Source organism: Lepidochelys kempii, chromosome 10 (genome assembly GCF_965140285.1).
Source record: "Lepidochelys kempii isolate rLepKem1 chromosome 10, rLepKem1.hap1, whole genome shotgun sequence".
NCBI classification, from domain to species: Eukaryota; Metazoa; Chordata; order Testudines; family Cheloniidae; genus Lepidochelys; species Lepidochelys kempii.
Genome location: NC_136389.1, coordinates 37,822,370 through 37,845,236, shown reverse-complemented (window position 1 = coordinate 37,845,236; position 22,867 = coordinate 37,822,370). Strand labels below are relative to the sequence as shown.

General features: G+C 53.1%; 1 protein-coding gene across 8 annotated transcripts in view; it reads right to left on the bottom strand.

The window, feature by feature from the left end:
• C10H8orf33 (chromosome 10 C8orf33 homolog) overlaps positions 1-22,867 on the bottom strand; it is a 75,345-nt gene that overhangs the window by 52,158 nt on the left and 320 nt on the right. For 6 of the 8 annotated variants that reach the window (XR_012161192.2, XR_012161193.2, XM_073362918.2 and 3 more), the window contains exons 2-5: positions 20,654-20,721; positions 19,012-19,102; positions 17,363-17,500; positions 2,026-2,741 (exon numbers count right to left, since the gene is read on the bottom strand). Coding sequence is in view for 6 of the 8 variants with exons in the window: in XM_073362918.2 (XP_073219019.1) it covers positions 2,026-2,741; positions 17,363-17,500; positions 19,012-19,102; positions 20,654-20,662 (954 nt within the window). In the remaining 2 variants the exon portion in view is untranslated. Of the gene's footprint in view, positions 1-2,025; positions 2,742-6,425; positions 6,672-17,362; positions 17,501-19,011; positions 19,103-20,653; positions 20,722-22,751; positions 22,860-22,867 lie in introns of those variants that run through there. The other 2 variants (XM_073362917.2, XM_073362921.2) reach the window with 2 other exon arrangements.

The window sequence follows — 22,867 nt, the reverse complement described above, 5'->3', positions numbered from 1 at the left end:
GGTTGGCTTACAGGGAATTAAAATCAACAAAGGGGATGGCTTTGCATCAAGGAGAAACAGAATGGCCCCCTCAAGGCTAGAACTCAAAACCCTGGGTTTAGCAGACTGTTGATTTCACGGAGAGAGGGAGGAAGGGAGGGGAAAATGAATACAAAACAAATCTGGTCTATTTCTTGTTTTGATCCATTTCATCTATCTTTATAGATCTTGCTGGCAGCAAACGGTTCAGTACGACTGCTGGTCATCATCATCTCCTCGGTGCTCGGCAGAAGACGGTGCAGTATGACTGCTGGCCATCGTCGTCTCCTGGCTGCTCATTAGAAGACGGTGCAGTAGGACTGCCAGCAGGACTGAATCTCCATGAGACGAAACTTAAAAGGGAAATGACCTGGCTAAGTCACTCCCATGTTTGCCCAGGTGCCCCGACCAACCGCACGAGGTCAGCTAAAAGAGCACCCTGGAGTACAGCGACGATGGCTACCAGTCATACTGCACTGCCTGCTGCCAAAAGGCAATGAGCTGCTGCTGTGTAGCAATGCAGTACCGTGTCTGCCAGCACCCAGGAGACATACAGTGACGGTGAGCTGAATGGGTTCCATGCTTGCCGTGGTATGGCGTCTACATGGGTAACCCAGGAAAAAAGGCGCAAAATGATTGTCTGCCCTTGCTTTCACGGAGGGAGGGAGGAAAGGGGGGCCCTGACAATATGTACCCAGAACCACCTGTGACAATGTTTTTGCCCCATCAGGCATTGGGATTTCTACCCAGAATTCAAATGGGCGGCAGAGACTGTGGGAACTGTGGGATAGCTACCCACAGTACAATGCTCCAGAAGTCGACGGTTGCCTAGGTACTGTGGACGCACTCCGCCGACTAAATGCACTAAGAGCATTTGTGTGGGGAGACATACGCTCGACTATATAAAAACACTTTCTACAAAACTGACTTCTATAAATTCGACCTAATTTCGTACTGTAGACATAGCCTAAGTGTTATCCAGCATACCCAATAGACTGGATTTAATTCACGGTTACCTAGGAAAGCTACCCACTGGTGCCTTATATACAGTGCCCACCTGAGGGATGGATACCTCAGGAGACAGGTAAAGGGCTGTGGGGCTTTTGACCCCAGGCTGGTCTGGTCTAGGGCAGTAGTTGCTGAGATTCATCTTCTGAGGTGTGTCTGTGCGTCTCAGTCCAGTTCCTAATGGACAGCTGTCCACATCGCATAAACTGCAGTTGTCTGTCTCAATAGAGAGGCCAGTAACAGAATGGCCAGAGATTGAACCCTCCCACCTCACACACACACTCTTGGAAGGGGGCTCTCAAGGTCAGGGTTGAGGCACAGCAGTTGGGTGATGGAGGAACCTCTCACAGCTGTTTCCTGTGTTGCAGCCTTCACATTCCAGCCTTGCTGATCTGGGACCATTCATGAGGCCTAAATTCACTGACATTTTAAAGAAAAACATAACAGAAACTATAGACTTCAGTGCAGCATTAGCAGATGGTAAGGTGTACTTTAATGATCTCTTAAAAACAGGACTCAGAGCAGTTGGTGCCTTCAACCTCTTTCCGTGCCATTATAAATCTAGAGACAAGGACTGGGACGCAGGAGGTCTTCTGGGCTCTGTTCCTGGCTCTGTGACAATCTTGATCTTGGCCAAGTCAGCTAACCTCTCTGTATCTCAATTTCACCATTTGCACAATGAGGATAATACCTACCAGCCAGGGATGCTACAAAGTCTAAATCATTACATGTCTGCAAAGCGCTTGCAGACTCTCAGACATGGTTCTAGGGAAGGGAAAAGTAACATCAACTTGAGCCACCTAGTCCACCCCCACTTGTTAGGTTTCTGGTCACAGTGAAACCCTAATGGGATAAGCAGCAATAAATGGCTATTCGTTTCCAGCCTGTGCCACCACACAGATTTAGAAACCCCACACATACATTAACTTTCCCTTCCAACGAAACTATGGAGCCTTAACAGTGAGGTTATGTTTATTAGCCAGAAATTAATTCACATACCTGCATGGTCTTGTCCTGGACGGACAAATCTGTGTCTTCACATCCACTGGCTCCCACCTTCACCTTCTTGCTGACCTCAGCTTCTGCCATCTCCTTCTTACTATTTGATGGTTTCTTTTTCTTCTTCTTCTTCTTGGGCGCTCCAGCTGCTGCTGTCTTCCCTGCCTTCACCTCATCTACAGAAGCAATCTCTGGTTTTGGGGTCTCAAAAATGAGAGCCTCTCTCCCTAATCCTCCACCCACACAGCCCACAACCTCAGGCATATTAGCCTCCAACAGGGTTGAATGCTTCATTGGTCCTGCAGATGCTAAGCCATGTGATGTCACATTTTCTGCTACACTCTCCGCTCTTTGGCCTGTAACAACAGACGGCATCATGGGGCCATCTTTATCTGGGATGACAAAATTGAAAGCAAACTTGGGCTCTTGTCCAGTGGTGGAAAAGTTCAACACTCCCCCAGAACTAGAAGATTTGAGTGAACTTACACTGATGGGCCTCTGTTCAGAGCCACCTACCCCCTGGGCCTCTTCCAAAGTTCCAGTGGTTGCTTGTGGATCCATCTCAGGAAGTGCAAAGCTGAATTGGAAGCTATTATCAGATGGTGTGAACCAGTTTGTTGCTGTCTCAGAGGTCTGTCCAGATCGCTTCCTATACACCATGCTCCCTGAAGCAGACGCCTTCCCTTGCTGTATTTGCGCTTTCCCAGGTTTCATGGCTAGAGAGAAGAGGAAGATTTGTGTTTCTTTTACTTCTCTGATTTCTTACCATGTTGGTGCCACATTAGAACAATTCACTTCTATAAGGGACACCCAACCCATGTGAATGCAGAATGCTATTGTATTTTGGTACCAGCAAGGGATTGTGGGCAAAATACTGTAGCAAATTGCCGGCACTACTATGATGGGTCTCACGCTCTCTCTTCTTGGGGGGGAGGGGGGGGTCAGGGCACCGTTTCTTGCCCCTGAACTGGGGTATTAACTGCCCCACTAGTGTCCTAGAGGAGGGGAGTGGAAAGGGAGGGACCCGGGCCCACCCCCTACTCCGGGTTCCAGCCCAGGGGCCCTAGGGATAGCGGTAAACCACTAGAACTAGCAGTTCCTTCCCCTGGTCTACTTCCCTCTCCTGCCCTTCAGCTTGCGGGGCTTCCTGCCCTCCCTCTGCACCAATCAGTTGTCCCTTTACCTAGCGTCTTGGTCTTCTTAGCCCACCGCAGCACTTCTCCAAACTCTCCTCTGCTTCCCTCCAAACTGCTCTCTGCTTCAACACCAATCCACTCTGCTTCAACTCCTCCTCTTGTCTGATTGAAGCACGGAGTTTTTATCATGTGACTGGCTTCAGGTGCTTTAATTAATTTATAGCAAACTTTCTTCCCTCTACAGGGAATAAAGCTCCCTTCTAACACTCTCCTGTTGCCCTCTGGCCATGCTGTATCACATATCCCCCCCCCTTTGCTCAACCACGGGGTTGGGCTACTTCAGACGAGAGGCAGTGCTGTCATGATAGGCCATCAGTATTGCCGTATTGGCTTCCGGCCCTACACTGTACCCGGAAATGGAAGGGCTGCAGGGATAGGAACAACCTAGTCACTCTTGCGTTCTTCTCCTTGTTTCTGTGCATCCACTGGAGTGGGGCATGGTCTGTTACGAGGGTAAACCGCCGCCCCAGTAGGTAGTAGCGGAGAGTCTCCATAGCCCATTTTACCACCAGACATTCCTTTTCAATGACGGTGTACTTTTGTTCCCTGGGGAGGAGTTTCCGGCTGAGGTACAAGATCGGGTGTTCCTCTTCTCCTACCATCTGCGAAAGGACGACTCCTAGCCCTACCTCCGAGGCATCTGTTTGTAGGATGAATTCCTTCTCGAAGTCTGGAGCTATGAGTACTGGATGGCAGCAAAGGGCTGTCCTTAAATCTGCAAATGCTCCTTCTGCTGCATCAGTCCACTTTACTATCTCGGGGCCCCGAGCCTTTATGAAATCCGTCAATGCTCTTGTGGCAAAATGAGGGATGAATCTCTGATAGTATCCTACCACCCCTAGAAATGCTCTGACCTGCTTTTTGCGGACTGGTCGAGGCCAACCTTGTATTGCCTCCACTTTATTCCATTGGGGTTTCACCAAACTTCTCCCTACTACATACCCAAGGTATCTGGCCTCAGCTAGTCCTATCACGTGCTTGAGAGGGTTGGCAGTGAGGCCGGCCTTCCGCAGGGCGTCTAGCACTGCTTCTACTTTTCCTAGGTGCATTTCCCAGTCAGAGCTATGGATGACTAAGTCATCTACATAGGCATACTTGGCATGGGGTCGCAGCAATTTGTCCATAAGTGGTTGGAATGTTGCAGGGGCCCCATGGAGTCCAAAAGGGAGGACAGTGTATTGGAACAGGCCATCGGTGTAGAGAAGGCAGTCTTTTCCCTGGCATTCTTGGCCAGGGGAATTTGCCAATATCTTTTGGTCAGGTCCAGAGTGGTTAGGTACTGGGCCTTGCCTAACTGATCAACTAGCTCGTCAATGCGTGGTAGAGGATAGGCATCAAATTGGGATACTTCATTCAACTTCCGGAAGTCATTGCAAAACCTCAGGGTGCCGTCAGGCTTGGGAACTAGGATGATAGGGCTGGACAACTCACTGTGGGATTCTTCAATAACCCTGAGTTCCAGCATCTTCTTCACTTCTGTCCTAATTTCTTCCCTTTTAGGTTCCAGTATCCAGTACAGTCTTATCATCACCCTCACTCCGGGCCTGGGGACAATACGATGTTGGACCAGTGTCGTACGGGCTGGCTGTGTATAGAACACATCCCGGTTCCGTTGCATCATATCAATGACCTCTGTTCGTTGTTCTGGGGTCAACTCAGGAGATATCTTCACCTGCCCCTGTGGGTCGTCTGTCTGGGATGGAGCTCCCCGAATGACCAGGCACATCTCTCGGTCACGCCAGGGCTTCAGTAAGTTGATGTGGTAGATTTGCTCTGGCCTTCAGCGGTCTGGTTGTCTGACCTTATAGTCCACCTCCCCAATGGCTTCCACTATCTCATATGGTCCATGCCAGCTGGCGAGGAGTTTGCTTTCTGCTGTCGGCACTAGCACCATCACCCGTTCCCCCAACTGAAATCGCCGTATTTTCGCCCGATAGTTGCAGTATGTCCTTGGTCTGTCAGGATCTCCTTAGGGATGCCCACTCTGGCAAAAACCTGGAGTAGTTCTTTTTCTATTGCCTTGGATGTGGGGTTTCTTAAAGGAATGGCTTCTGGATACCGTGTGTTGTAGTCAAGGATGACTAGTACGTTTCGGTGGCCCCATGCCGATCTTTCCAGTGGGCCCACTATGTCTATGGCTATCCTCTCGAAAGGGACTTCAATAATAGGCAAAGGTACTAATGGGGCCCGCAAGTGAGGTTGGGGGCTATGCAACTGGCATTCAGGACAGGAGGTACAATAGCGCTGGACCTCTGCATGTAATCCTGGCCAATAAAACCTTCTTAGGACTCTATCCAGTGTCTTGTCTACTCCTAGATGTCCCCCAAATAGATGACTGTGATCTAACTCTAGTACTACCCTTGTGGGTTTCCGTGCGACTAAGTTGTTCTACTTCTTCCCCTCGTATTTGTGCTATCCCGTATAACAGATCGCGTTTGAGCACATAATACGGCCTTGGGCCTTTCCTTCCACAGGTACGTCATTTACTTCCACTACCTCCTCCCTCACATTTGCATATAGCGGGTCATTGGCTTGGTCCTGCCCAAAATTCTCATGTGCGGTACCAATCTGACCTAATTCCAGGGGGCCTGTTTCTACTCCGCCCCCTGGGTTGCCTCTACTTGGGCTAGGAACTGCCTCCGAGTCCTCACTGGCCTGAATTATCTCCTGGCCTTCTGAACAGGTTTGTCTACCAACAAGGGAGGTTTTCTGGTTCTCTGCTAGAATCCTGGACCCCAATCTTTTATCTGCCCTCCTTTCCTGCCTAGACTTTTGGGGTTTTCCGGGGGATGAGAATAACTCTGGGACAAATTCGGCAAACATTGGGGTGAGGCTATCTGTAGGTGCCTCCGTCTCAACCCAGAGGTTGCTACCCTCCCCTGGCTCTACTGGGGGGAGTAAGCTCTCAAACCCGGGGAAGTCCCTACCAATTAAGACAGGGTAGGGGAGCCTGGGGACCACCCCTGCAGTCACTCTGGTAGTAGTCCCCTGGACCACAATCCGTACCGGGATTGTGGGGTAGAAATTTACAGTGCCATGAACGAACGTTACCCCTGTGTTTTTGGCCTGGATTAGTTGGTCTTGCCCCACCAACTTCCCTGAGACCAGCATGACAACACTCCCGGAATCTATTAATGCTGTGGTCTCACTACCATTCATTTTTATTGATCTTGTATACCCATGCAAGGTCATTGTGACCCCTACCAGGTCGATTAGGCCACATTGCTCCCCATGATCCTCAACATTACATTGCATAGACTCTTCCCTGTTGGGGCACTGGGCTGCTCTTTCAAAAGCCAGGAAGTATGCCTCCACATCATCCTCGTGTGTCATTTTCTGTAGGCAGTGGTGGGCCCGTATGATCTGGGTCCCGTCGCAGTTGTGGTTCAGCTCCATAAGGGCCTTCATCTGGTTCACCAGCTCTTGCAGCAGGGCTCGGTCCTGGGCAGCCTGACTCAACAACAGATGATTAGTCTCCTGCTGCATCTGAGTCGCCTCCTGTTGGGCGGTTGCTTGGACCCGGGTAGCCTCCTGCTGGGCTGTGGTGGCTTGTATTAGGGCCTTGACCTTAGGGATGGCTAACCCTGGTTTAAGTCCCCAGCGCGTAGATCCCACTTCTCACACCACGTGCAGCAAATTGCCGGCACTACTATGAGGGGTCTCGTGCTCTCTCTTCTTGGGGGGGGGGGGGGTTCAGGGCACCGTTTCTTGCCCCTGAACTGGGGTATTAACTGCCCCACTAGTGTCCTAGAGGAGGGGAGTGGAAAGGGAGGGACCCGGGCCCATCCCCTACTCCGGGTTCCAGCCCAGGGGCCCTAGGGATAGCGGTAAACCACTAGAACTAGCAATTCCTTCCCCTGGTCTACTTCCCTCTCCTGCCCTTCAGCTTGTGGGGCTTCCTGCCCTCCCTCTGCACAAATCAGGTGTCCCTTTACCTAGGGTCTTGGTCGTCTTAGCCCACTGCAGCACTTCTCCAAACTCTCCTCTGCTTCCCTCCAAACTGCTCTCTGCTCCAATGCCAATCCACTCTGCTTCAACTCCTCCTCTTGTCTGATTGAAGCAGGGAGATATTATCATGTGACTGGCTTCAGGTGCTTTAATTAATTTATAGCAAACTTTCTTCCCTCTCCAGGGAAGAAGGCTCCCTTCTAGCCATGTCCTGCTGCCCTCTGGCATGGGCTTTCCTTGCTTTTTGCCCCTGCTTTAGTTCCCCCCCCCGCGACCGGGCCAGACGGTTTTTCTTCGTTTTTTTTGTTTTTGTTTTTGTTGCCATTCGAGTGCTGGTCGGCTGCTAGCTTGCCTTGCCCCCCCCGCCCTCGGACGCTGCTATTGCTCCAGCTGCAACCCCCAGAGGAGGAGGGGGGGGAGGACTGCCGACCAGCTCCCCGGAGGAGGGGAGTGGACGCCCCCAGACCCAACCGTTTTGCTGTTCATTTGTGGACCCGCGATTACTCGTCTTCTTATCTTTGCTTGGCATTTTTGGAATGCTCCACAAAGACCGGGAGAGAAGACAGCTGACAGAGACATCGCCCAGGGAAGCTACAAATCATTGTGGAGAGGGCCGTAAGACTGAGTAACTTTTGAACTGTACTCTCGTGTGGGGGGAGTTTGACTGTGTCTTAACTGCGTTTGTAGGGGCACAGGCCGTGTGGCACGGAGCTGCTCCCCGATCCATCGGTGCCGCCCCCCCCCCCAATACTACTACAACCGTCACGGCCCCTCCCGCCGTCTGTCCCTGCTGGCAACCTGCTATCTGCCTCTAGCCTCAAGTGCTTGCTTTGAATTCCATCATCCGGACCAGACACAACAGCCGACCAAACGAGACTCTTTGGATAAACGCGCGTGGGTCTGCGTTCCCCACCCCCGGACTGCCCACCCCACAGTTTGCCCCTATTACCTGACCCCAACTCCTGTTTCCTTTCCCTGTCCAGTCAGACCCATTTGGCCACTCCCTGCCTGCAGCCCAACTGGGAGAAGTGGTTAATCTGCTTCCCCCTCCCCCCTACTCCTTCTGGTGTCTCCCCATCTCTCCCTGCTCACAATGGCAGGGAATGAGAGGGGTGAAACCCCTCTAACAACCTCTGTTGCCCCTCCCCCACCTACCCCCCTGCCCAACCCCCAAGCCCCCCTCCCCACCACTGCTGCCAAAACACCTGCCACCGCCCCCGCTGGGGCATTGGCAGCCGGAGGCACCAGGGCGACTATTACTGCTGCTACGCCCACCGCCCCCCCCAAATTCAAGGAAAGCCCCCCCCGGTTAGCCGGAAAGGCCAGGGGGCAAAGAAGGGGAAGGGCCCCGCCACAACCACCAAGCCCTCCATGGCAGAGGCTGCCCCCATCGCTGTGGCCTCATCATCGACCATGGCATCCCTCCCCGCTGTTCCCTCCACCAGCTCTGCGAGCGTCCCTCCCCCGGCCCCCAGGGCGTATGCCCGGGCCGTGGCGGCCCCACCCCCACCTGCCGCCTCGTCATCTCACCCACCCCCCGCCTCCGCTACCATTAATAGCGGCCAGGGCCCCTTTCCCACCATGACCAGGAAGCATGACGTCCGTTGCCTCCTAGTGCCCGCCTCGCCCCACATGGAGACATACATGCAGGCGTTGGCGACGGTGCTAGGACCCACGGCTATTGTGGCAGCCTCCAAAATGTATGGGAAGGTCGTCTTTTTCTTAGCATCGGAGGCTGTCGCCCAGGAGGTGGTGGAGAAGGGCCTGGCAGTGGGGGGGGTGTTTGTCCCCCTGGAGCCGCTAGAAGACCTGGGCGTCCGCCTAGTCCTGACCTCCATCCCTCCTTTTCTACCCAATGCTGCCCTGTTACCCGCTCTCTCCACCCTGGGGAAACCCGTTTCCGTCATCAGCCCTCTCCCGTTGGGCTGCAAGGACCCCGCCCTCCGTCACATCCTTTCGTTCTGCCGGCAAGTGCAGCTTTTACCACCGCCAGCGGCGCGTGACGGAGAGGTGCTCGAGGGGTCCTTCCTAGTCCCCTATTGGGTCTACTATTCCACAGGAGAGGCCCGGTGCTACCTCTGCCGCTCAGCGGGGCATGTCCGAAGAGACTGCCCCTTGGCCCGGTGGGGAGGGGCACCCGAGACCCCCGAGAAACAGCAGGACATCGGCTCCGTCGTTGCGGATACCCCTGGCCGCCCGAGATCTGAAACCACCTCTCCTCCTGCTCGATTCACTGCTGCTCCTGCCCGGGCCCAAGAGACACCTCCCCTACAATGCCCAGACGAGCGAGGGAGCCCCGCCCTTGCTGTTAACAATCCAGCAGAGCCTACGGAGGAGGGTGCAGCAAAGATATTACCGGGCATAGGAGAGGACCCGCCCCCAGGAGAACCGCCCCCCCCTCATGTTGCCTCACCTTTACCCCCCCGAGCCCCTGAACCACCGCCTCTGCCCCCCGCCATGACCCCTGCTAACCAGCCCCCGGACGATGCTATGGAGGGCTGGACCCTAGTCCAGGGAAAGCGAGGCAAGCGAAAGGCCCGAGCTACGCTGCACCCATCCGATGCAGAGGTCCCCCGGAAGACCAGGAAGGGAGGCACTGACACAAAGCCTTCCGCTATGCCCATGAGAGACATCCATCCGCCGGTGTCAGGAGTGGAAGACAAAATAGCACTGGAAGGTAAAATCTCCCCTTCACGGGAGACTCTCCCCTCCGAGACCCCTGAGGAAGCCCCTTCTGCCCGAATATCACCCAAACCCCCCGCGAACCCCAAAGCGACCGTCATAGCGGCTGCCAGAGGCGAGTCCCCCAGGGGGGCAGAAGACAACCTTTCCTCCCTGTATGAGGAGATCGAGGCCCTAGGTTTGACCCCGGTCACCCAGGGAGAGAATGACCTACTACTGGCTGGCCTCGATCTGGGCAACCTTACCCCAGTCCCCCTTTCCCCATGCTCCCTCCCCCTAACCGCCTTCCCCGGCGAGCACCCTGCAGAAGGTGGTCCACCACCTGAAGCCATGGCTGCTAAATCCACCACAGAGCCTGCGCCTAGCATCACTGGGAGCCCCCTCCCCATCTCCTTAACCCTCGAATCTGTTCGGGAGGCACCACCTCTCAGCTGCTTGCCTCCCGAAGCCCAGAGCCTCGCCTCTGCCCCCGCCCCCACCCGTGTCCCTGCCCAATCCACCTCCTCCTACAATGCTATTGCCGCCCCGGGGTTATTTCTTTCCCGTTTTTTGCGGATCCCCCCCAAGGAGCAGTCTTTGCATTTTCCTGCCGCGACCCATTGGCGGAGGGAAAATTGCAGCTCCTATCCTCTTCTACCCCAAGGCTTGAGACAGACCTAATAACTTTAGCCTGTCAGACGCCCCGTTGGTGGTCTGCACCCTGCCTGCCCGCCTCAGCGGACCACAAGCCTGCACCAAGAGCCCCACCAGGGAATAACCCGGAAATCGCAACCCCCCCCCCCCCCATGAGCCGCGAAAAGCGTTGCGACAGTTTTTAGAAGACATCCGTGGCTCCCGCAACAGGGTACAGCTAGCTCTCCAGCTATGGGGGGGACTTTGATCACATCATCCAGGCCACAAGGGCCCTCTTAAAGGAGGGTAAAGGGAAAGGAAGGCACGACGCTGCGGCCTACGGGCGGGCCCGCAGCTTCCGTGACAATTTACTCACTTACGGGATGGGTCACTGATTGCTGCGCGACCCGCTGGGGGCTGCAAACACCCCCGCCAACAAGAAACCCACAGCCCTCTGCATGACGCCCCTCATTATTGCAACTTTGAACACCAGGGGCTGTAGGATGGCTTTCCGCAGGTCCCAGGTGTTCTCTTACCTTCGGGAAGGGGGGTACTCTGTGGTTTTCCTGCAGGAGACCCATACGGATCCTACCGCCGAGGACAGCTGGCGGCTGGAGTTGGGGGATGGGGTCTACTTCAGCCACTTCACGATTCGACAAGCTGGAGTGGCGACCCTGTTCTCCCCCAACCTACGGCCCGAGGCGCTAGGGGTCACTGAGGCCGTGCCAGGCCACCTGCTGCATCTCCGAGTCCGTATGGAGGGGCTCGTGGTCAACCTCGTCAACATCTATGCCCCGGCAATGAGCCCGAAGCGGCCGCAATTCTATCAGCGGGTGTCCAACTTCCTCAGCACCCTAGATTCTCACAAGTGCTTAGTCCTGGGAGGGGACTTTAACACCACCCTCGAGGAACAGGACCGCTCAGGGGCCGAGCTGAGCCCAGCCGCTGCAAATATTCTCCGAGAAATAGTTGATTCCCTAGTAGACGTCTGGCGTGACCACCACCCAGATGACACTTCCACGTTCACCTTTGTCCGGGTTGGAGGCCCATCGGTCACACCACTCTCGGTTGGACAGTATTTATTTATCCCGTTTCCATCTTTCACAGGCCCACTCCTCTGACATTCAGCCAGCCCCATTTTCTGACCATCATCTAGCCACCATAACGGCCTCCCTCCGTGCAGAGAGGCCGGGGCCGGCCTATTGGCACTTTAACAACAGCCTGTTGGAGGATGAGGGCTTCGTGACGTCCTTCTGGGAGTTTTGGCTGGCCTGGTGAGAGCAGCGGCGTGCCTTTCCCTCGGCGCGGCGATGGTGGGATCTAGGGAAGGTGTGCGCCAAGCTCTTCTGCCGTGACTACACCCGGGGCACCAGCCGACGGAGAAATGCAGCAATAGAGCAGTTGGAACGGGAGGTCTTAGAGATGGAGAGGCATCTGGCCGCCAGCCCCGAGGACCCGTTTCTCTGCGGAGCATGCCGGGAGAAGCGGGAGGAGCTCTGGGCCCTCGAGGACCATGGGGCCCGAGGTGCCTTTGTTCGATCCCGCATCTGCCTCCTTCGGGAGATGGATCGCGGCTCCCGTTTCTTCTACGCCCTGGAGAAAACGAGGGGGGCCAAGAAACACGTCACCTGCCTTCTAGCAGAAGACTGCGCCCCCCTCACGGATCCAGTGGAGATGTGTGGGAGGGCCCGTGACTTCTACATAAGCCTTTTCTCCCCGGATCCGACCAATCCTGGCGCTCGCAGGGTGCTCTGGGAAGAACTCCCCACGGTCAGCATGGGCGACCGAGACCGACTAGAGCTGCCTCTCACCCTGGCTGAGTTCTCGGAAGCCCTCCGTCGCATGCCCACCAATAAATCTCCAGGCATGGACAGGCTCACCGTGCAGTTCTACCGCGCGTTCTGGGACATTCTTGGCCCAGACCTAGCCACTGTCTGGGCTGAGTCTTTGCAGGGCGGGGTCCTCCCTCTTTCGTGCAGGTGAGCGGTGCTTGCCTTGTTGCCGAAGAAGGGGGACCTCTGCAATTTACGAAATTGGCGTCCCGTCTCGCTCCTTACCATGGATTACAAAATCGTAGCGAAAGCAATCTCGCTGCGGCTAGGGTCCGTGATGGCGGACGTGATCCACCCAGATCAGACCTATGCTGTCCCGGGTCGCAGCATTTTTGACAACCTATTTCTAGTCCGAGATCTTTTGGAACTCGGCGTAGAGATGGTCTGTCGTTTGCCCTCCTGTCTCTTGATGAGCAGAAGGCGTTCGATAGAGTGGACCATGGCTACCTCCTGGGCACTCTGCAGGCGTTTGGATTCGGACCTCAGTTTGTGAGTTTTCTCCAGGTGCTGTACGCTTCCGCGGAGTGTCTGGTTACGCTCAACTGGACCCTGACTGAACCGATCAGCTTCGGCCGAGGAGTACGGCAGGGGTGCCCCCTCTCGGGCTGGCTATATGCTCTGGCGATCGAGCCCTTCCTCTGTCTCCTCCGCAGGAGGTTGACGGGGTTGGTGCTGTGGGAGCCGGAGCTGCGGCTGGTCCTATCGGCGTACGCCGATGACGTGCTCCTCCTGGTCCAGGACCTGGGGGACTTGGCGCAGGTGGAGGCTTGCCAGGCCATCTATTCGGCAGCCTCCTCTGCCCGAGTCAACTGGGTCAAGAGCTCTGGCTTGGCGGTGGGGGACTGGCGGCAGGTGAGCTCCCTCCCACCTGCGCTTCAGACCATCCGGTGGAGCGTGGGCCCACTGCTCTACCTAGGTGTTTACCTTTCTGCCATGCACCATTCTCCACTGGAGAACTGGCAAAATTTAGAAGGCGGGGTGATAGAGCGGCTCCGGAAATGGACGGGGCTACTCCGATGTCTCTCCCTCCGAGGCAGAGCGCTGGTGCTTAACCAACTAGTCCTGTCCACGCTCTGGTACCGGCTCAACACCCTGGTCCCGGCCCCGGGTTTCCTGACCGACCTCCAGACATCGATTCTAGAGTTCTCTTGGTCAGGAATGCACTGGGCCCCTGTTGGGGTTCTTCATAGAATATCAGGGTTGGAAGGGACCTCAGGAGGTCATCTAGTCCAACCCCCTGCTCAAAAGCAGGACCCATACCCAATTAAATCATCCCAGCCAGGGCTTTGTCAAGCCTGACCTTAAAAACTTCTAAGGAAGGAGATTCTACCACCTTCCTAGGCAACGCATTCCAGTGTTTCACCACCCTCCTAGTGAAAAAGTTTTTCCTAATATCCAACCTGAACCTCCCGCACTGCAACTTGAGACCATTACTCCTTGTCTTGTCCTCTTCCACCACTGAGAATAGTCTAGAACCATCCTCTCTGGAACTACCTCTCAGGTAGTTGAAAGCAGCTATCAAATCCCCCCTCATTCTTCTCTTCTGCAGACTAAACAATCCCAGTTCCCTCACCCTCTCCTCATAACTCATGTGTTCCAGACCCCTAATCATTTTTGTCGCCCTTCGCTGGACTCTCTCCAATTTATCCACATCCTTCTTGAAGTGTGGGGCCCAAAACTGGACACAGTACTCCAGATGAGGCCTCACCAATGTCGAATAGAGGGGGACGATCACATCCCTCGATCTGCTCGCTATGCCCCTACTTATACATCCCAAAATGCCATTGGCCTTCTTGGCAACAAGGGCACACTGCTGGCTCATATCCAGCTTCTCGTCCACTGTCACCCCTAGGTCCTTTTCCGCAGAACTGCTGCCTAGCCATTCGGTCCCTAGTCTGTAGCTGTGCATTGGGTTCTTCCGTCCTAAGTGCAGGACCCTGCACTTATCCTTACTGAACCTCATCAGATTTCTTTTGGCCCAATCCTCCAATTTGTCTAGGTCCCTCTGTATCCTATTCCTGCCCTCCAGCGTATCTACCACTCCTCCCAGTTTAGTATCATCCACAAATTTGCTGAGAGTGCAATCCACACCATCCTCCAGATCATTTATGAAGATATTGAACAAAACCGGCCCCAGGACCGACCCCTGGGGCACTCCACTTGACACCGGCTGCCAACTAGACATGGAGCCATTGATCACTACCCGTTGAGCCCGACAATCTAGCCAACTTTCTACCCACCTTATGGTGCATTCATCCAGCCCATACTTCCTTAACTTGCTGACAAGGATACTGTGGGAGACCGTGTCAAAAGCTTTGCTAAAGTCAAGAAACAATACATCCACTGCTTTCCCTTCGTCCACAGAACCAGTAATCTCATCATAGAAGGCGATTAGATTAGTCAGGCATGACCTTCCCTTGGTGAATCCATGCTGACTGTTCCTGATCACTTTCCTCTCATGTAAGTGCTTCAGGATTGATTCTTTGAGGACCTGCTCCGTGATTTTTCCGGGGACTGAAGTGAGGCTTACTGGCCTGTAGTTCCCAGGATCCTCCTTCTTCCCTTTTTTAAAGATTGGCACTACATTAGCCTTTTTCCAGTCATCCGGGACTTCCCCCGTTCGCCACGAGTTTTCAAAGATAATGGCCAATGGCTCTGCAATCACAGCCGCCAGTTCCTTTAGCACTCTCGGATGCAACTCATCCGGCCCCATGGACTTGTGCACGTCCATCTACCCCTGAAGAAAGGAGGGCAGGGCCTGAAGTGTCTGCACACTGAGGTCCATGTCTTCTGCCTCCAGGTCCTGCAGAGGCTCCTTTATAGTGCAGGTAGTTCGACGTGGAGCATATTGGCACACGCCTTCCTGCATTGTTTCCAAGAGCTCCGATACGACCGGCAGCTCTTTTATCTTTGTCAAAGAGGTTTTCCGCGAGACCTCTCTGGGCTGCCTGTCTTCTACCAGGACCTCCTCCGGATCTGGAAACTGTTTTCAACGGCCAGGTCCGTGGAGGCCACCGTGGGAGCAGATCTCCTCACGGAGCCCCTGCTACACAACCCCCAGCTCCGTGTGCAGGCGGCGGAGTCCCGCTCGGTGCACCAGAGTTTGGTCCTGGCGGAAGTCACGAGAGTCGGAGACTTCCTGGACTACGACCGGGGAGACTGGCTGGATCCCGTGACGCTCGCTCAGCATATGGGGCTCTCCAGACCTCGTACCCCCCGGCACGTACTTCAGGAGGCGAAGGCCGCCTTTGCGCCCGCTGCTCGGGCTTATCTCAACTGAGCCCTGCGCGAGGGTGCACCCCGCCCACCCTCTACCCCAGGCCCACCGGACCTTTCAATTGGGCCCCTACCCCGTAGATCCCAACAAACCCCTCACCCTTTCACTGCAAGCCGGCTGCATGAACTGCAGCCGGTCAGCTTCCAAATCGCGCGACGGAAATATCTATACACACTCATGCTTCACACCCTTCATGCCCACACCCTGGTGTCCCGCCCCGATACAAAGTGGCGGGACCTCCTGCCACCTTTGGAGGGTGAGCAACCCCTGTGGGCCAGCCTGTATTCCACCTTGGTCCCGAGGCCCGTCAGGGACATTAGTTGGCGGCTCCTTCACGGAGCTGTGAGCACGGGCGTGTTTTTGACATGGTTCACCCCCATCCCGGATACTTGCCCTTTTAGCAACGTGAGGGAAATCCTGGTGCACATATATTTAGAGTGTGCCAGGCTGCAGCCCCTTTTCCGGCTCCTCACGAATATTTTATTACGCTTTTGGCTACACTTTTCCCCTCATCTTTTTATCTACACACTCCCCATCCATGGCCCCACAAAATCGCGAGATCTCCTGGTTAACCTCCTCCTAGCCCTAGCTAAAACAGCCATTTATAAAACCAGAGAGGGGAGGTTGGCTAATGAAGCGTCCTGCGATTGTAGGGCCGTTTTCTGATCCTCAGTACATTCACGTATCCGGGCGGAGTTCCTCTGGGCGGCGTCCACCGACTCCTTTGACACCTTCAAGGAGCGGTGGGCGCTGTCTGAGGTTCTCTGCTCGGTGACCCCGTCCGGTTCCCTCCGTCTGACCCTTTGATCAAGGAGAAGAGCGAGAGACCCCAGCCCCAGCCGTTGCCGCTGTGGATAACATCATCACTGTCACCAAGGAGGGGTCCTATCACACGTGGTGTACGTCCCACTCACCCCCAAACCACCCACCCCGCAACTGTGCTCATCTTGTCGAGCACTCTCAGGAGAGGAATAATTGGTGACACTGGGCGTGGCATTAAGTAACTCGAGGGGGTGGAAGACCATGAGTGTCGAGGAAGCCCCTCCGCTCTAGGCCCAGGCTAGCCTGAACACTTCTCCCTCCTGATGGTTGCTGTGTTATACCTTGTGTTTGCTTTTGTTTTGTTGCATAGTTTTGCCTTATCCTTTTTGGTGATTCCTTGTAAGTGTTACACAAATAAAATTCTTTTCTGCTTCAAAAAAAACAAAACAAAGAAAACCACACTCTCCTGCTCCCTCTGGCCATGCTGTATCACAATACCCAGTGCAGCAGAACTAGCTGTTTCTCCATTTCCATATGGGACTGCCTGACATGCAGCGGGAATGGGGGACTTGGTCCTATTTATTCGGGCCTTGTGCACCACCACCCTCACCAATCTCACACACAGATCCACAATGGATTCTTGGAGGAGTCCCATCTTCTGCTATTTTCATCCTGCTCAGTGCCATGTTAGGCCTTACTCTAGCTGTCACTAATAGGGCTTCCAAAACTATGAACTTCTCCTTAACACTGGACCCCACACCATGGTGATGCCATGAAGTTTAAACAGATACAGCCTTTACTTCATCCTCAAAACCCCCTTCAGTCCTGGGATTACATGTGTTTAAAGGCCCTTCCACTTTAATGGCATCTGGCTGGCCCCTTAAAGAACAGGACGGGGGAAAGGAGGTTTATTCCTCATGGGAATGACTGGACGAGAAGCCTCAAGAAAGGCCATTTGCTAACACCTGGACACCACATCAGAGGGAACCAAATGGTTCTGTAGACTTTAAGGATGGCCCCAGCCTCACCTGCTTTCTCCGTCCTCTTCTGCTCCTCAGCCATCTTCAGTTGGTAATCCCCAAACACGTGGTTCATCACCTGCCGCTTCTTCACAAAGGCAGCCTTGCGGGAGCGCAGGATTTTGAGGACGTGCCGTGTCTCCTCTGCTGCACTCAAGAAACCGACCGACACAAAGACAAGAAACGGGATCACAGTGAGTCCTACGAATCATAGTCAGGGAGGGAAATGATGGCGATTTTTCCCTCGGCCAGGTACTCAGATAGGAGAAAAGTCTCAAAGCGGCAGCACTTACAGACGTGTCCTAATCGCTATTCTTTGACTGCATGAGGACTGGAATGGCTACTGGTTAGGACACTGGGTATTTATACCACATACAGAATTAGTCCCTTATCAGTGGTTCAGAGATAGCTATTTTCAGGATTTTTACAAATGGATGCAATACCATGTAATACTTTTCCAGCGAGCACTCTTATGTGCTTATTGCATATACCTTTCTATTGTACCTGTCCCCATAGTATGTGGGCATCGACTACAGCAGGCGTTCTCAAACTTCACTGCATGGCACCCCTCTTCTGACAACAAAAATTACTTCACAATCTCAGAAGGGGAACCAAAGCCTGAGCCTGCCCAAGCCCCACTGCCCCGGGTGGGGGGCCAAAGCTGAAGCTCAAGGGCTTCAGCCTCAGGCTGGGTGCCTGCAACCTGAGTCCTGCTGCCCAGGGCTGAAGCTCTGGGCCCCAGCAAGTCTAAGCCAGCCCTGGCAACCCCGTTCAAATGGGGTTGTGACCCACTTTGGGGTCCCAAACCACAGTTTGAGAACCGCTGGATTACAGGTTACTAGACTTGTATGACCAATAGCATATGAAGCAATGCTTTAATATATAAATGATCAAATCTCATGCTTCTGCATAAACCAATGGCTGCAGCGTTCAGGAAAGAATTTTGTATCCTTACGTGCACCACAACAAAGACAGCCAAATGCCTTACAAGGGAAGTTTCACTTTCCTTTGAACCACTAAGCAGTGGTCACTGAGAGAGGCATGATACAGGGCCTGGTGGATCAACAGGTATGAAATCTTGAAACATTCCGGAATACACCTGAAGCCAGTATTTCAATGTTTCTCTTTTAAGTGATTTCACCTTTTTCCAGGGACAATGCTTAAAAAAAATAAAGCTACAAGCATTTAAGGGGTATCTCTATTGATACTATGCAGCAGCAGTCACTTGAGATTGTGGGATTATACCACAGATAAGTAACAGATACAGAATGTGATAGATCAACGCACCGAGGGGGATAAAACCACTGTCTGAGCTGCAAAGCAGTGTAGGAAGCCTGAAGTAGCTGAAGAATATGTAAGTGGAAGGGTACAAATAAGGGGAAGGGAGGAATGAGGCAAAGGGGCTAAAAGGAAAATGAGGAGAGAAGAAACAATGCATAAGGAAGGAGACAGTCCAGGTTACAGGAGTAAGGGCAGATAGGCAGATGGAGTTCAAAGTAGAACAGATGTAAAATAAAGCCAAAATGTTTAATTACATTTCACGTTTAGAATGAATTCCAATTATAATTCAACAGCCAGAGAAATTAGAAAGGCTTCTGGGTGAACTGAACCAGCATAGATTTTGATTTTAGCCAGAAATCTTGGGGGAGGCAGCATACCTTGTTTTGGGGTTGGGTTGAGATGAAGGAGGCCTGTTTCCAGCTGCAAAATACACCACTCCAGCTCATCTTGGAATGTCCCTTGGGGAGCCTGGGATATTGGGAAGTGCACAGATGGGACAATGTTTATTTTTAATGTACGGACGTGTACATAAACCAACCCCACACCCTTGCATCTGACACCAAAAAATTCCCTGTCCTGAGCTACGATAAGATGATCACAATGGTCCCTTCTGGCCTTAAATTCTATGAATGTTGCATAGGCTGCAAAGCAATGAAGAATAAAAGTACAATGGGCCCAGTATTAATCCAGGCTCAGAGTGAGGGTGGTGGTGGTTTTATGGTTAAATTGTTAAAAGCCTATTGAATGAGGCCCCTGTATCATAGAAATTAGTGACAGAAAAGATGTATTCACTGTCTGTCATCCTGTCCATTTCTATGCCATCAGGATTTTCCCTATAGGATTTTTCTAGTTCGATGCCCTGTTTAATGTAAAGGTCCAAAGTGATGGGTTCCCACCAATCTTCTTTGCAAAACAGTCTCCAGTCTAACAGATCTCTTGGTCAAGAAATTATCTCCCTTGTAAAAAGAAGGACTTGTGGCACCTTAGAGACTAACTAACTAACTGCGATGAAGTGAACTGTAGCTCACGAAAGCTTATGCTGAAATAAATTTGTTAGGCTCTAAGGTGCCACAAGTCCTCCTTTTCTTTTTGCGGATACAGACTAACATGGCTGCTACTCTGAAACCTATTTCCCTTGTATAACTTATACCCCATCCCCACCCAATCTCTCTTGGTTGCATTAAATAACTTTGTATCTATGTTACAATGTAAAGAGCAAAGTATGTCAAACAAAATCAAACAGATAATTTAAATACATTTGAACATACATAATTAAATTACATTGAACAAACAGAGGACTCACTAAACCCAAAAGATTAAGGCCAAGATTTTCAAAACTGACTAATAATACTAATACTTCAACGGGGCCTGAATTCAAGAGGGCAGGTGCTCATCATTTTCAGAAAAACAGGCTTCTTTAAGGTGTCTCAAGTTGGACTCCCAAATTCACTAGTCAGTTTTAAAAACTTTGGACTGGATTCTTTTTCATTATTACTATAAAAGTGGTAGACCTTAGGACTGATTGTCTGCCAAGACTTCTTATATTCCTCAAGAATATACCATAGGTAAAATTAAAATGAAAATAGTTTGTGTATGTTTAAAGATGACAAGTTTAAAGACAAGTTAGAAATTATATTGGTCCCTTTTTAATTTTCTGAAATGTTTTAAATTAGAGTTTCATTTTGCAATCGCATGAAGTTGGGGATCAATACAAACTTTTCTACCTGAATGTAATACTGTTAGCAAAGTGCTGTACTCTGAACAGTATGTTCCATTGCATTTATCATTACAAAAATATGAAAGCTTAAAAAAAGCCATTACAAGTATTAACAGATGGACATATGGTCAGCCTGTTGATATGTGGAGAATTGGGGGGAGCTTTAAGGAGGGGAAACAACGCATGGCAACCTCTCCACAGGGCAGCAGGAAGATGCCTTGAAAGATCAGGGCAGATGGCAGTTTTAATTGTATCAATTAACTTGAGTGCAGAAGACAGAGAAGAGCACACTGAATTTTTACCTCTTCCATTAGGAAAGTTGGCCTTGCTGATGTTCAGCTCTGGAATCCTCCTACATCGCTCCTGTTACCTAGAAGCACAAGACAGTAAGTGAGCTTTTGCTTCCTTTATATCATAAGGAGGAATGAAGAAATCCAGAGGCAGCAGAAAGCAGTGATGGAAGCAGCCCTTGGCATACTTCAAAAGTAAGATTTCAGGAGTGGGAAAGGAGTAAAACCATTCTACCTAGTTGCTTGTTTCAGAAAGCTCCCTATTGTGGGGAATTTCTAAGGGCGGGAGGAAAGAATGGGATCAAAACTAAGGTGGCTACTTTCAATTGGCGCTCCATCTCTGACAGACTCCAGCTTCTTCAGCAACCAATCACTGATGTCATTAGGGGAGGCGGCAGTGTCAGTTGACTGGTTTGCACAGAATGCAAAGTGACTGTTTTTGTCTTTTAATGATCGGCTGCACACCTAATATGGCCAACCAGACTTTTAGCAGCTGGAGCTGCCAGTGTCCCTTTTAGACTGGACGTTCTGGTCGAAAACTGGTCACCTGGCAACCCTATGCTCACAACTGAGGGTCAAAGCCCAACAGAATAAAAGATGCTGCCAGTGGCTGTTGACCCAACCCATCATCATGATTGAATTATGTCTAGTGCAATAATGTCTCCTACCAAACTCTAAGAGCTTGTATGTTTCTTTATTAACAGATCCCACTGGAACCATATCCACAAAACAACCACCCAGCCCTCCACAAATTCAGTACCCTACTTCTCCTCCCCAAATATTCATGCCCCATTCAACCTACTCAGGGTAAGTCCAGGTTGTAGATACATTTTGTTCTGATAAAAAAAATCAGGGCTCTGTGGAGCAGGGGGAAGAGACTAGAGTTCCACAGCCAAGGAATCCTTACTGAAAGCACACAACCCCCCACTGCAATGGGCTACACAGTAAAGGGTCAACAGCCCACAGCACAGTTGGCACAACTGGGTACAAAGACCCCTTGGTCTGTTTAATGATGCAAGAGATGAACCAGTAACGCTGTCAGGTTGGTCATGGCTGTCAAAGCTATAACCTACTCCCTGCCAGCCTCAACCCCATGAGCACCAGGACAGCCCCTCTCCCCAGCTCCGCATAAACCCCGTGGGGGGGAAAGGGCGGCTCGGCACCGGGAAAGCTCCCTCAGCTCTGTAGACAGACACTCCAGGGCAGGGCTCAGCACCGGGACAGCCCCCCGAGTTCTGTAGATAGATACGCCCCCCGGGGAGGGGGGTGTCTCAGCACCGAGACAGCCCCCTCAGCTCTGCAGACAGACAGACACACACCCCAGGGGGGGTGGGGGGGAACTCAGCACCGGGACAGCCCCCTCAGCTCTACAGACAGACAGACACACACACCCGGGGGGGGGGGGGAGCTCGGTCCCGGGACAGCCCCCTCAGCTCTACAGACAGACACCCGAGGGGGGGGGAGCTCGGTCCCGGGACAGCCCCCTCAGCTCTACAGACAGACATACCCGGGGGGGGGGGAGCTCGGTCCCGGGACAGCCCCCTCAGCTCTACAGACAGACATACCCGGGGGGGGGGGAGCTCGGTCCCGGGACAGCCCCCTCAGCTCTACAGACAGACATACCCGGGGGGGGGGAGCTCGGTCCCGGGACAGCCCCCTCAGCTCTACAGACAGACATACCCGGGGGGGGGGGAGCTCGGTCCCGGGACAGCCCCCTCAGCTCTACAGACAGACATACCCGGGGGGGGGGAGCTCGGTCCCGGGACAGCCCCCTCAGCTCTACAGACAGACATACCCGGGGGGGGGGGGGGAGCTCGGTCCCGGGACAGCCCCCCTCAGCTCTACAGACAGACATACCCGGGGGGGGGGGGAGCTCGGTCCCGGGACAGCCCCCCTCAGCTCTACAGACAGACATACCCGGGGGGGGGGGGGAGCTCGGTCCCGGGACAGCCCCCTCAGCTCTACAGACAGACATACCCGGGGGGGGGGGAGCTCGGTCCCGGGACAGCCCCCCTCAGCTCTACAGACAGACATACCCGGGGGGGGGGGGAGCTCGGTCCCGGGACAGCCCCCCTCAGCTCTACAGACAGACACACACACACACACACACCCGGGGGGGGGGAATGGAGCTCGGCACCGGGACAGCCCCCTCAGCTCTGCAGAAAGAGACGGGCGTCCCTGCCCCTAGCCCTGCACACAGACACCCCGAGGCCGGCTCTGCTCCTC